Raw genomic sequence first — 13,266 nt, forward strand, 5'->3', positions numbered from 1 at the left:
GATTCTTCTTTTTTAATTCTCATCTCATCAATTGTAAAATTTTTTAATATAAATTCATTAAACATCAAGTTTTTGTTGAGGTTAATAGTTGTAATTTCACACTTATTTCTTAATTGACACATCATAACATCAAAAAATAATTTTTCTTTTCTCTACATTAATCGATTATAACAAGTAAAAACGTCACTAAGTCATAGAAATATATATTTCTTAATGTTCAGTGTTCGATAGAATGAAGTTGATCTTTGATTCTTCTTTACTTAAATTTGATTTTCGCCGTTATGAAAATTCAAGTCATTCAAACAATAAACTTGTCTTTGCGTATTGGTTTATACATGCTCTTTTTTCAACCTCAATTGAGCGGTTATAAACATCAATAATATCAATAAAATATTCGTCGTATTTTTTTTCCAATTTAATGATTATCGCAGTTATCTCTCATTCTTCTCTTTTAATTAAGCATTTATAAAAGTAAAAACGTCATTAAATCACAGAAATAGATATTCCTGAACTTTCAATGTTCAATATAGAATGGGGTTGATCTATGATTCTTCTCTTATAATTAACTCTTATCTTATCAATTATGATGTTAATGTAAAGTGATTAGAACAATTGTTTATTACATTGAGGTTGATAGTTGTTCATTCTTCTTTTTTTAATTGACATTTGCTAATGTCAAAAAGTAATTTAAAAAGAAGTTTTGTCTTGGCTTTATATCATACAGTTACATGGACTGGTACTTCAGCCGATAAAAGACTAACGTCAACAATATCGGACGATTCTATATTCCATGATGAAAACAGAAGAATCGATTAACTGTAGTTGTAGTACATCCCAAATGACAGTTGACATTCGTGCATCATAATAAAACAACGGTTTTAATTAGAAAAATATTTATTTAAGTCTTTAGATCCGTAAAAAAGATCGTTACCTAAACTATCTTAATATACAAAATAAATACATATATTATATCAATTGCATACTATACCCGGTGTTTAAAACAGTACGTACTTTTAAAACCAAAGTATCCAGTGCGATCCAACACCTAGTATATCACAGTTAATATGCAATAGTCTTAAGTTAAGTACCTAAAATTGGTAGTAAATATTTTTTTTATTGTTTATAAAAACATTGTACGTTTTTCAAACAATAAAGAATTATCAATTTAAAAGTTTGCGTTAAGTTTATTTTGATTTATCGATTCACCTCGATGTTTTGATTAGATACACTTGGAATCTAATTGACTTTGGATGCGCATTCATCTAAACTCATTCTTCTATTCCTACGAGGCTTGTCGATTAAATAAAATTCCACAATTTTCACAATGAAAAACACGTTTATTGGCATTAAATAAAACGAGTTTGAAAAACTCGGATTTCCTCTATTTTCCAATGCTTTTTCTTTAACTCAGAGAAGAGATGGTAATCACTGGGGGTCAAGTCTGAGCTGTAAGGGTGGTGTGAGATGGTATTAAATTCAAATCTGCCCATTTGCGCACAAGTTACACACTCATAGACTTTTCCCCTTACATCTCACACAGTTGGGAATCAATGTTCAACGGAAGACATAAAAATGAATCAAGCTGCACAAAGTTCTTGCCAATCCCGCCTAACTAGCGTCCGCAGTTCCTTGGGAATCTTATTTTATGGACAACCCTCGTACATTATCATTGTATCTAATACCAACAACTATTTTCTTATATTGCTTCTGGTACAATGTTTTTATTACAAAATTAAATCTGCATTCATTAATTAAAGTTCTATCACAATTACATTTTTTTGTTAAAATCACTATTAAGCGAGTGGCCAACAAAGAGGGATGAGAATTTTTCATAGAGTTAATATAAAGGATAGAGAGAGTTTATTCAAGTAAGTCCGAACTGCTGATAGAGTGAGAAAGAACGTCAGTACAACACTTTTTGTTTCTCTCTATTCTAATTTCTAATTGGATCGCCATGAGGTCAAAATTTCAATGGCGAATAGAGAGAGGTAGATAAACTGATGCTCTTTCTCTCTTTTCCAATAGTACAACACAACTCATATATCCCTCTTTCTATATAAGCTCTATGGAATTTTCATTTATACCTGTTAGTTTTTCGTAATAACAGTTATCCAAAGCAGATTTTGATTTATATTATAACACATACCAATCAGATATATGTCTTGTATTTTCCGAAGAATCTAAGTGTTTTTCATAACATATTTCCACCCTGTATTATCGTTATTATTCCCTGTATAGTATCAATTTTATACGTAGATATGAACTTTGTTTAAATGTCATATTAATAAAATTATATTTTCGCGGAGATGAGAATTTTTCATAGAGTTATTATTAAAGATAGAGTTTGTTCAAGTAGACCTGCACTGATAATAGAAAGAGAAAGAACATTCGCACACCAATTTCTATTTTCCTCTGTTCTGATTGGATCGTCATGACGTCAAAAATTTAAATAGCCAATAGAAAGAGGTAAACCGTTGTCCTATCTCTCTCTTCTCATACAACAACTTCAATTATATGCCGTTCTGTCAATTTTTAAATAACAGTTTGGTTTGACATAACCTCTAAATTCTATTAAAGAAAGTACCGTATGTGAGAAGATATTTTTGTAATAAATTATTTCGTATCGGCATTTTTCTTATCAAATTAATACCTTTTAGTTATTAGATAAAATTAGGTAATTTCTTTTCTTCTTTATTATTATCACAAGCTGCTTCGACGTCCGTAATGGTACTGCAACTACTTGTCGATAGATCCGAGGCAATCGATACATTGTCAAATTCTTTAGTTATTTTTTTACCGACGATCTTGAGTGCTATAGCTACTATTCCTATCACTCCAGCTATAACTAACATAGTTATTACGAATATGGGTACGAAGTTATTTTTGTAAGATATTGGTTCTTTTAGTTCGGCTGTAGTTTCTTCTTTCACTGTAACAAAAAGGGAAGTATTGAATTCGATAACACAATTCTGGTAAGTAATTCCAAACTTTGATGATGCAATTGTTTCCAATTTCGAAATTCAATATTTCAAAAATGAATTCTGCAGTTCTTCATAGGAGAAAACAACTACTTTCTTGGCTAATGCCTCGACGAATATTGAATTACATCTTTTTGTCGATATTAACATTTTTCTACTATTCACTTTTGAGGGAATTTCGAACTTTAATACTTCGAAAATGTATTCTGCTGGTCTTCAATTGCGAGCCATTGGGGATGTTAGTATCGACAAAAAGGTTGATTGACCTTCAGAGAGGTTGTAATTCAATATTCGTCGAGGCATTAGCCAGGAAAGTAGTTGTTTTCTCCTTTTAAAAACGACAAAATACATTTTCGAAGTATTAAATTTCGAAATCATTTATTATCATATATTTATTTATTTAAATATACCTAACTTAGAGTTTTTTCCATAGACAAAGTATAATAGAGGGTTTGAGTAAGGTTTCGCATTGTTTTTGATTATTCTTCTACATACAAATACAGTCTAAATGACATTCGTCATTTGTTCATAGAAAAACTGACATTAAAGAGAGGAATAATATGTAAAGACTAAGACAAGGAACAGATATTTTCAGATAAATATAATTCCGTGATTATTGTTGACTGATCCCTACTTTTCTTTACTCGTAATTATTTTTCGATAGATAAATGTTATTCTCCAGATAACTCAAGTTTAAGAAATAAACCCTCAGTTATTTCTATGTTTTTTTTTAATTAAACATTAGGTAAATACTTATTAATACTTCGTAATTAGCCGCCATTTTTAGATAAATATGACAGACTACAGGAGTTGTGACGTCACACACCGCCATTGTTAGCGCAGGTCAGGTATCACAAAATTTTAACTGCATTGAGGATCGGATGTATGTTTATTTTGTGATTTTTTCGTATTTACTTCGATAAATTTTGCAAAAATACTCAAACATTTTTCAAATAACTTTAAAGAACACACACTACCCCACAAACTTTGTTTGGAAAGTGAACTATAACAACATGGCGGCTGTGACGTCACGCTCCGTTTGTCTATTCCGTGCTTATTCAAATATGGCTGACTAATTGCTTTTTTCTTAACTCGTAATTATCTTTTGGTTATTATTCAATAATCCCTCAGTTATTTCTATGTTTTTTTTTAAGAAGTTTTCAGTAAATATTAGTACTACTTCGTAATTAGCAGTTAACCTTTGGTACTTTTGAAGAATATCATTCGATTTTACACCTAGAATATATTGATTTGCCGGGATACGCTATTTAACTATTTCATAGAGAAAACGATAATTTTCATAGATAAACGAAAATAGTGAAGAATATACCTCACTTTAAAATAGAAATGTACCATTTTGATTTTTGACCCAGAGTAGTTTGTTTTGTTTGACTTGAATTTGATATGATTACACAAAATTTGTATTTTGATATTAACTTAACGAAATATTGAAAAAGAGACAAACTAAAATAAACTATGCAACTTCATATAATCTTTTTGCGCTACTGGAGGGATGTTGTGGTTAAAGAAGTTTGATAATAATAACGGACAAGACAGTTTTGAACGCAACAACCACACATCAATTATAACGGTAATTGAATTTTTTGTAAATCAATGTTTTTACAAGTTTTTATGTGATGCACCTTGTATTTTAGTATACAACCCGACCATATAATAACGCTAAACGATTCAAGTTTTATTGTACATAAATTTATATATTTCTTACCTAACGCTTCCGGTTTTTGCATCACACGACCAGTTCTCGATCGTCTTCCTAAGTTGTTGTCTCCATCTTCGTAATGGGCTTGGATGTGCGCTTGTCCCCGTCCACCTTGATGATGATGTGCACCGTTCGGAAGGTTGATACCGGCACGAACTGTTAGAGTTTCTGGTTGATACGAGCACAAAACCAAAAATCTGAAACAAATATTAAGTTATTTGTATACGTATGTATAGGTTGCCTTTACATATACAAGATCACCCTGTATATAGGCACTGAAAATTTAATTTCAATATTTTTACTATTGTCATGTTTTTTTTTTTTAATTTATTTACACGATTTCTATCGGTCACTTTTCTATTATCGTTCCGTTCACTATGACTTTTAATTATAAACAAACTAACGTCGCTAAACATGCTCGATTTTATATTAGAAATAACATTTCTAAAATTCTAGAATGTGAAGATACCAAAACAAACAAATAAAAATACCTTTCTAGAAACCAGAGTCAAAAAATACAACAGAAACAGCTTGTTTATGCTGTTTATAAAAAATACACATCAAAAGCGCCGAGAAATATCAAAACGATTCGCCACATTTTAGATCACAACCGAACAGGACCGATTCCACGGCCCATGTCGACGATTGTTCGTAATAATATATAATGAAATACGCTTTGTTAAAATGTTGATGACAGTTGTTTCTATTTCATAAAATATAGAATATCATCACAATGTTCATGCTGTTGGCTTAGCAATTAACATATTTGAATAATCAAATATTATTTTTACTTAAAATATTCTTTTTACAACTATGGAATTGTTTTTGATAGGGACGCAAATGTCAAAAAAAAACTTAAAAACGATGGTATACCACTTTCGAAACGCCTATTTTTAGAAAAAAACATATATTGCTCTGAAGAAAGTAATTCTATAAAAAATTCAACGCTATCAGTAACCGTACTTAACCTATAACTCTAAATAACCTATAAAATTCAACTCCATTTAGGACCTAACCTAATCTAACCTATAAGAATTGAATGTCATTCATAATCTAACCAATAAACTTTATGCATAACGACTTAACCTAATCTAACCTATAAAAATTCACAACAATTTGAATAGCAACCAAACATGGTAATTATCAACTTTCATAATAACCAATTTAAGGAGTGAGAACCATTTTAAAAACATATTTGTTTTCAATTGAGCTTGAAATTATAAATACAACGAATTATATTGATATTAAAATTAAATTTAGAAGAATACACTTATTTGAAGAGATAGAAATTGTGTCTTAATTGGATATCTAAAAGGTGAATGTACATCATTTATATTGACAAAAACCTCTATCCCTTTATTTAATTTAAAACATTTACAAAAATCGAATGGATGTGGAGCTGGGTCACGAACCGAACCGAGAGTCGGATTGGTCGATGAACAATAAAACGAGTTAATGAAAAGAATTTCCGGTGGTTTCTGAAAATACCGTATTTGCATATAATGATGCGCTGTACATAATAAAGATAAATAATTAATTATTTATATGCCATGCATCGGAACGTCGAATTTCGCAATGAAATGACCACATAAACAGTTATAGATTGATTGACGTTACCAGTGATGTTTACAGAATTTATTACAATTGTAATCCATTTGAAACATATATTTCGGTCTCAAAACCCCTTAACAAATCCCCTCTGGTGTAAACTCTCTACATAGAGCTATTTTCTTGGAAATTTTCTAAATCTTGAGATTGCGTTTCAAGATATACAAACTTCAAACCGCCCTAGTGTTTAGAAATAATTTTTTCTGATAATTATGGAACTTTTGAAAGGTGGATATCACTTTTCTTTAAGACCTAGGTTGGCAATTTTTTAAATTTGATACATCGTATTCCCAAAGCACCCTCTTCAAGAAACCTACCGATGTATTTTAACTATTTCAGGCACTCAATTAAGTTACGACTTACCTCCTGGTACTGTGCGTCAAAATTGGTAAATTTTCCTGTACCAAAACAAAAGTGGCAACAGTGGTATCGTTGACCTGACTACCGCATTCTGTGTGGTTTATTCTTAAGGTATATACGTCTCGGGGGCTGTCTGGTTCGCCGTCGATGGCGCATCTTTCCCCGTCAGCCGCCTCTACAGCGATTCTGCCTCCGAAGAAAGGTCCCGTTGAAACTTCAATTTCACTAGCGTGAGGTAGACATTGCGTCGCTTTGGCAGAAACTAAAAACAAATAAAAAACGTTGATATTGATAGTATTAATTATAGTATCTTTACCAGGTGGTATTCATAATCCTAAAGAATTGATTCCAAGGTCCAAAGTCGAAGCAAACAACTGAAATATTTGCTGGAATGCAAAATGAGTAGCATTAAAAGAAAAACTCTAGCTTGAAATAAAAACCAATATGAAAAGACTGTCACCAGTAACAGATACCTTCAAAGAAAACAAATTGTTCTAAATTATCAAAAAGGAAATGAATATGTATGAAGCAACTTCATCTAGAGGCTATAATTTGGAGCAAAATCCATATTTACGTACGATTCCTCCGATTGACGTTGAGCAGGAGTGTAATAAATTGAGGAGCAAACATTGGATGCCTTTCAAATTTCTAAGATTCAATTTTCGCGATTGGTGTGATATCTGCTCATTCCAACTACCAGAAACACGTCACCGATCTCTGTAGAGAGTAGGTTGACTAACTCTAGCATTGAGGCATTCATGGGGTCACTTTCCATTGTGTTAACATTGTTTTTGAAAAGATTGAAATTGGTCGTATGAATTAGCCAGTATTCACTTCCGATATCAAACCAATCTTACATCTTTGGGATACACTGAGTAGGCAGATTTGAGTTCGATGCAATATAGAACGAATATTTGAGCACTACAGTTCATAGATGAATTTAGGCTGTTAAAAGAATCCAACGAGGTATTGTCCCCCCTGAATTTTATGTCTGATCTAAAAGTGATTCTATGTGCATAATAATACACAAAAAGTGCGAGACCAAAACCAACACCAGCTAAAGACGAGCAAGACCAAGACCAAGACCTATTGTGCAAGTCCAAGACCACATATGAGGCTGCAATACCAAGACCCCTAAGCATGCAAGACCAAGACCAACACCAGCTAAAGACGAGCAAGATAAAGACCAAGACCTATTGTGCAAGTCCAAGACCACATATGAGGCTGCAATACCAAGACCCCTAAGCATGCAAGACCAAGATTAACACCAGCTAAAGACGAGCAAGATAAAGACCAAGACCTAGTGTGCAAGTCCAAGACCACATATAAGGCTGTAAGACCAAGACCCCTAAGGATGCAAGACCAAGACCAACACCAGCTAAAGACGAGCAAGATAAAGACCAAGACCTAGTGTGCAAGTCCAAGACCACATACGAGGCAGCAAGCCCAAGACCCCTAAGTATGCAAGACCAAGACCAAGTCTAAGAATTTATGAATTTATATCCCATAGTCCGAAATAGTGATGGTCATCGTTCCCTGGGACGTGGTCTATATCGTTTACTTGGAGAAAGGGTAAAACAGTCAGAGGGTTGTATTAAGTCGAATCGATGCCGAATTGATGTAAGTATTTCCCAACTTGGAAAAGTCACTCGTTGGGCAGAAATTTGAGTCGAATATTGAGTTTCCAGAGGGATAATGAACATAAAAATTGGACGTATGAAGAGTTGGAGCGAGTTTTATGGAGTGATGAGTAAAAGTTTGACGTTTGTATGAAGGTCAAATAAAGACCCGGATTTGTATGATAAATATAAAAATACGACTGAAGCTCGTTGATGGTTTAGGGATGTTTTGGATGAAGGGTGGATGAAGGGATTTATAAAAAAGGGAAAATGTAGTACGTAAACTATAGGGTGGGCAAAAACTTTTGATTGACCGGTAGAGTCCATAAATACATTTGTAGCTAATAGAAACTTGTTAAAAATATCAACAATAACTAAATTTTAATTAAAAAAAAGGAAAAAACGTAACCCGAAGATCTATTATTTTTTATTCTAACATTAACCGTTATTAATTAGTTCTTAATTTGAACGAAAACAAACGAATTGGGTTAATTCCATTATACATTTCGTTAACGATTATCGATGTCATTAATTTTGACGTTAAATACGTAGTTATTGTAGAATTTAATTTGATTTATAATCAATAACACCTAACTGTTTTATAAATACATAAAACATATGGTAGAAATTACTAAATACAAACTCCCGTTCAAAACTAATGCACTACTATAAATTTTATGATTATGTCTTTCTACTCTTTAATATTTAAGTTTTAATAACCAGTATTATAATTAAAGAAATTACACAAAAGAATCATTTATAATTGAGGTCGAAGATTAATTTAAGAATATCTATTTCATGAAAAGTATTTTCATTTTACGAAAACAATTTCATGGGTATGGAGTGTTATTGTTTTCGATGGTTGCTTCTAAAAAAACAACACGCCCCAGCTCTTACTAGCTCATTTGAGCAGGAACAAAATGTCAAGCCAATAACCCAAAGGTTCTCTTTTAGTTTTAAACCAACCTTGTACTGTGTGAACACTTCAAGTTCTACCATTTTTGAATAAACGCGTGAAAAATTTAGGATCGTAAAAATGCCTACACAGGATGCTTCACTGGTCTGTTAGGAAGCGTAGAGGACAACCGGCACCGCGTAGCCTCGCTTTTTAGTTTACTTATAGACTACAGATCAAAACGAAGCGATATTGCAATCCGTAGTGCGATATTGTTGCTAAAAAACGTCGTACCGAATATCATGCAAACGTTGAACGCTTTGGTTGGGGAACATCCTTCTTATAGTCCCGATTTATCGCCATGCGATTATTATTTCTTTGGTTCATTGAACGAATCACTTGGCGGACGACAATTCGAAAGCAATGTGGTTTACGCAATTAATAAACCAGGGAAAAGTTGGGAGTTTCTTTTAAACTAAATTCCCCATACGAGGATCGTTTCAGAAATATTTGGAGTAACCTAGAGATGGCGGTAGTTGCCAATATATTAGAAAGTACACAATCTATACAATATATGTTCCAAGTTTGAAAACGCCACGTTGTTTTGCAGAAATCAATAGTGAACGAAAAGCGTCGTGATGATGTTTCCATCGAGTGTTTGGTAACATTCTCCACGCAGTTTCATAAAGTGGGTTCATCACTTTATACCCGAAACAAAAGAACGATCAAAACAATGGACTGAAAAGGGAGAACCGGCTCCAAAGAAGTCAAAGACCGTTCCATCTGTAGGTAAGGTCATGTCGTTGGTTTTTTGGGATAATTCTATCTTGAGAAAGGAAAAACTATCAACGACGAGTATAATGCAACGTTTGAGCGAAGAAATCAAGCAAAAACGGCCGCATTTGGTTAAGAAGAAAGTGTTGTTTCATCAAGATAATGCACCAGCTCACATACCTGTTATTGCAATGGCCAAAATTAATGAGTTACAGTTTGAATTGCTACTTCAAGCACCCTAATCGCCAGATATAGCTCTCTGGGATTATTAACTGTTCCCAGATTTGAAAAACTGGCTCAGTGGTCAAAGATTTTTCCAACAATGAAGAAGTGAGGATCAGATCTGAACTTATTGGATTGTAAGGAGCTAAAAGGGAAAATAAATATGTTTTTTTTTTCAAAATTTTTTTTGTTTTCTTTCTTGATCGATGTAGTACTAGTGGGACCTTCCTCGTAGAATTGAATTTTTCGCCTCCTGATCGTACAAAATTAGATTTACAAAATCACTAATTTTTTTTTAATTTCTATGTTTGTTATCATTACAAATAAAGATCTTTTCTAACAGAAATTGTTAAAAATATGAAAGTAATCGTATTATTAAAGTAAATAACAAACTTAATTATCAATGAGATATGTATTTATATAAAATTTCTACCATTTTCTTAACATACGCCTGACCTGAAACTAGGCGACAACCAAATTTATGAAACCGTGACAATAAAACTTTCACTAGTACACAAAAATGTTAAAATAAAAATTTCATATTTGAACATAATAAAATCGAAATTTTATACACAGCCGGTAAATGTATACGAGGGAAATGCCATATATTCTGGTATATACGTAAATACTTGAAGTCAGTCATCCCACCATCCCAATCACCATCAAAATGCAGTGTTGTCAGGTCTAATTACACTAGTTTAGCACTACAAATATTAGTAAATATGAAATTTACTTACATCCTTTGGTAGGTATCACAATAATATTTTGATTTTTATCATCTCCATCAGCTCTATCTTCTCGTTCACCTTTTTCTTTAGCAACTTTCACTTCGAACGAATAAGTAGTTGCCATTCTCAACCCTTTTATATCCGCGTTAAACGTTTTAACCTCCTCCTCTTTATCCAAATTATTTTCGGAGAAATCGGGAACGTTTTGGACTTTACACCGTTGCGAACCCCAGGTTTGGATTTCGCAATACCTGACATTGAAACCGTCTGATGCTAATGCCGTTGAATCGGTTTCCCAATGCAAACGAACTCGTCTATAATCCGGTTCTCCCATTAGATTTTTTATATCTGGAATATAAAGAAAATAGTTATATTCATAAACTAGGTGCGGGATTTAAATAAACTTATCAAATACAGCGACTTAGTAAAGCAGAAATGGAACTGAATATGTAAAGGCGGTTTCACATTAGAGCCGTGAATTCATGGCATGCTCTCATTCACAAGTTGAGAGAAATCAACGTTTGAACGGTTCAAAGAAGAGCGATCGGCGCTCAAGACAAAACCCAGAAGTCCGAATCTGCTTATAGCAGATTTGTTATAAGAGGTATAACGGTTAAACGGTGTCTTTTGGGTGTCCTACATGAACTAGTGAGGCTACACCAAGAATGAGCCCAAAACCCAAACAGTAAAGATAAATGGAAATACCTGGCATGAGATATGATGTCCAGTACTTACAAGAGGTTCAAATATACAAGTTTGTCCAGTAGCCAAACCAAGTTTGGCTACTGGAAGTGGAAGTTTCATCACTGGAAATGAAGAGGGCGAATAAATTCAAAAAGCGATGGAAATAAAGCGAAAGGATTTGTTTTCTCAACGAAAAATACTATTTATTCTCTGAAGACATCGTGGTTTTATTGTATGTATTATTATTTGTTTTATAAATAAATTATATTGATAAATAATTATTATCGCTATCTGAAATGGCATATCAATATGATTTATTGACGAAATAAATTAAATTGGCGCCGCTATTAAGTACTAATGATTATATCGCATTAAGAAATAAATATTTGTTAACAATTTAATGTTCAGTAACCTAACCTAACCTAACAAATTAATGTTGTGTACCAAGAGGAGTAGAAAGAGATCCATTGCGAGAGGATAGACACGATCCAACACAAAGCTGCTGCAGGGATCCAGCAATATTATCCATTGTGGTAAACGTACCAGTACAACGAACCAAGAAAAACTAATGACAAAGTACTAGTAGCTAAGGCGTGTCCTAACTTTGCAGTTCTGTACAAAAGGTGGAAAATAAAAATGTATATGTAAGAATTTTTTGTTTTTTAGAGCAATCACTCATATAGATCAATGAATTAGAATGTTCATGGTAAGTTTCTCTATCTCTACTATCTCTATTTGCGCAAAAAAGATATGAATTCGTGATAATATTTAAATTCTGGTTCAATCAACGTTCATAGTTGTGGAGAATTGGCCATCCACTTCTTTCAAAAACGTTTAAAATCGCTTTGAAGAATTTTGTATCGCGCATTCATGAATGATGCAATCTTTATGAAGACTACTTTAGAATGGAGAATGCAAGAAAATCTAAGTTTGACATTATAACGTTCATAATAACTCGAATTGAATGACTTCATCTTGAGTGGCTAATTAAATGGTTAGTTAACTTTGTAGGTAACGCAAAAGAAAAACGTCACAGGTAATTATAAATGAACAAATGCCGTTAACCGTTGGTGTATTTTAAGCTCGATATACCAGAAATTATATTTAGAGATCACAAAGTAATTAAGATCAATTATTTATGAAGCTGACATAAAACAATTGAACGTTAACTAAAGATTAATTACTGGGGTCAGTAATACCATATTTTATACACTGGCGTACTGTTTAAATGATATTGTTTTATAATAAATTATATATTAAACGAAACTATCGATATTTTGTGTATTACGAGGGCTGTTGGAAAAGCATCGGACAAAAGGAAAAAAAGTAAAAAAAAAAATCAAAAGTAAGAAGTAGTTTTATAACAGATTATAAAATTAAAGAAAAACGAAGGAAATATTCAAAAGCTGAGAGTGATATAACTAAAATATGAATTATTTGGCAACATTATTCAACACGATCGTATCTACAGAGTGTCCCGAGAATGAGTAGATGACGTGAAAATACTGCTGTGACATAAAAAAATTTGGTTACTTAGTTTAGGTTGCATACGCCCGATTTACTTGAAATTTTAGTATATTATACAGATTTTTATGTTGAAAAAGTAGATATAAATATGTTGGGCGCTGAAAACATTCCTTCATATAGTTTTTATGGTTTGAACATTGGAAAATGTCTT

The 13,266-nt window shown here is 32.5% G+C and overlaps 1 protein-coding gene across 1 annotated transcript in view; it reads right to left on the bottom strand.

The window, feature by feature from the left end:
- Positions 1-876: 876 nt before the first annotated feature.
- LOC130903971 (uncharacterized) overlaps positions 877-13,266 on the bottom strand; it is a 39,990-nt gene continuing 27,600 nt past the window's right edge. The window contains exons 2-5 of the mRNA XM_057816439.1: positions 10,914-11,252; positions 6,670-6,928; positions 4,705-4,895; positions 877-2,929 (exon numbers count right to left, since the gene is read on the bottom strand). Of these exons, the coding sequence (XP_057672422.1) occupies positions 2,661-2,929; positions 4,705-4,895; positions 6,670-6,928; positions 10,914-11,252 (1,058 nt within the window). The 3' untranslated portion in view covers positions 877-2,660. The remainder of the gene's footprint in view (positions 2,930-4,704; positions 4,896-6,669; positions 6,929-10,913; positions 11,253-13,266) is intronic.

Source organism: Diorhabda carinulata, chromosome 2, assembly GCF_026250575.1.
Source record: "Diorhabda carinulata isolate Delta chromosome 2, icDioCari1.1, whole genome shotgun sequence".
Lineage (NCBI taxonomy): Eukaryota > Metazoa > Arthropoda > Insecta > Coleoptera > Chrysomelidae > Diorhabda > Diorhabda carinulata.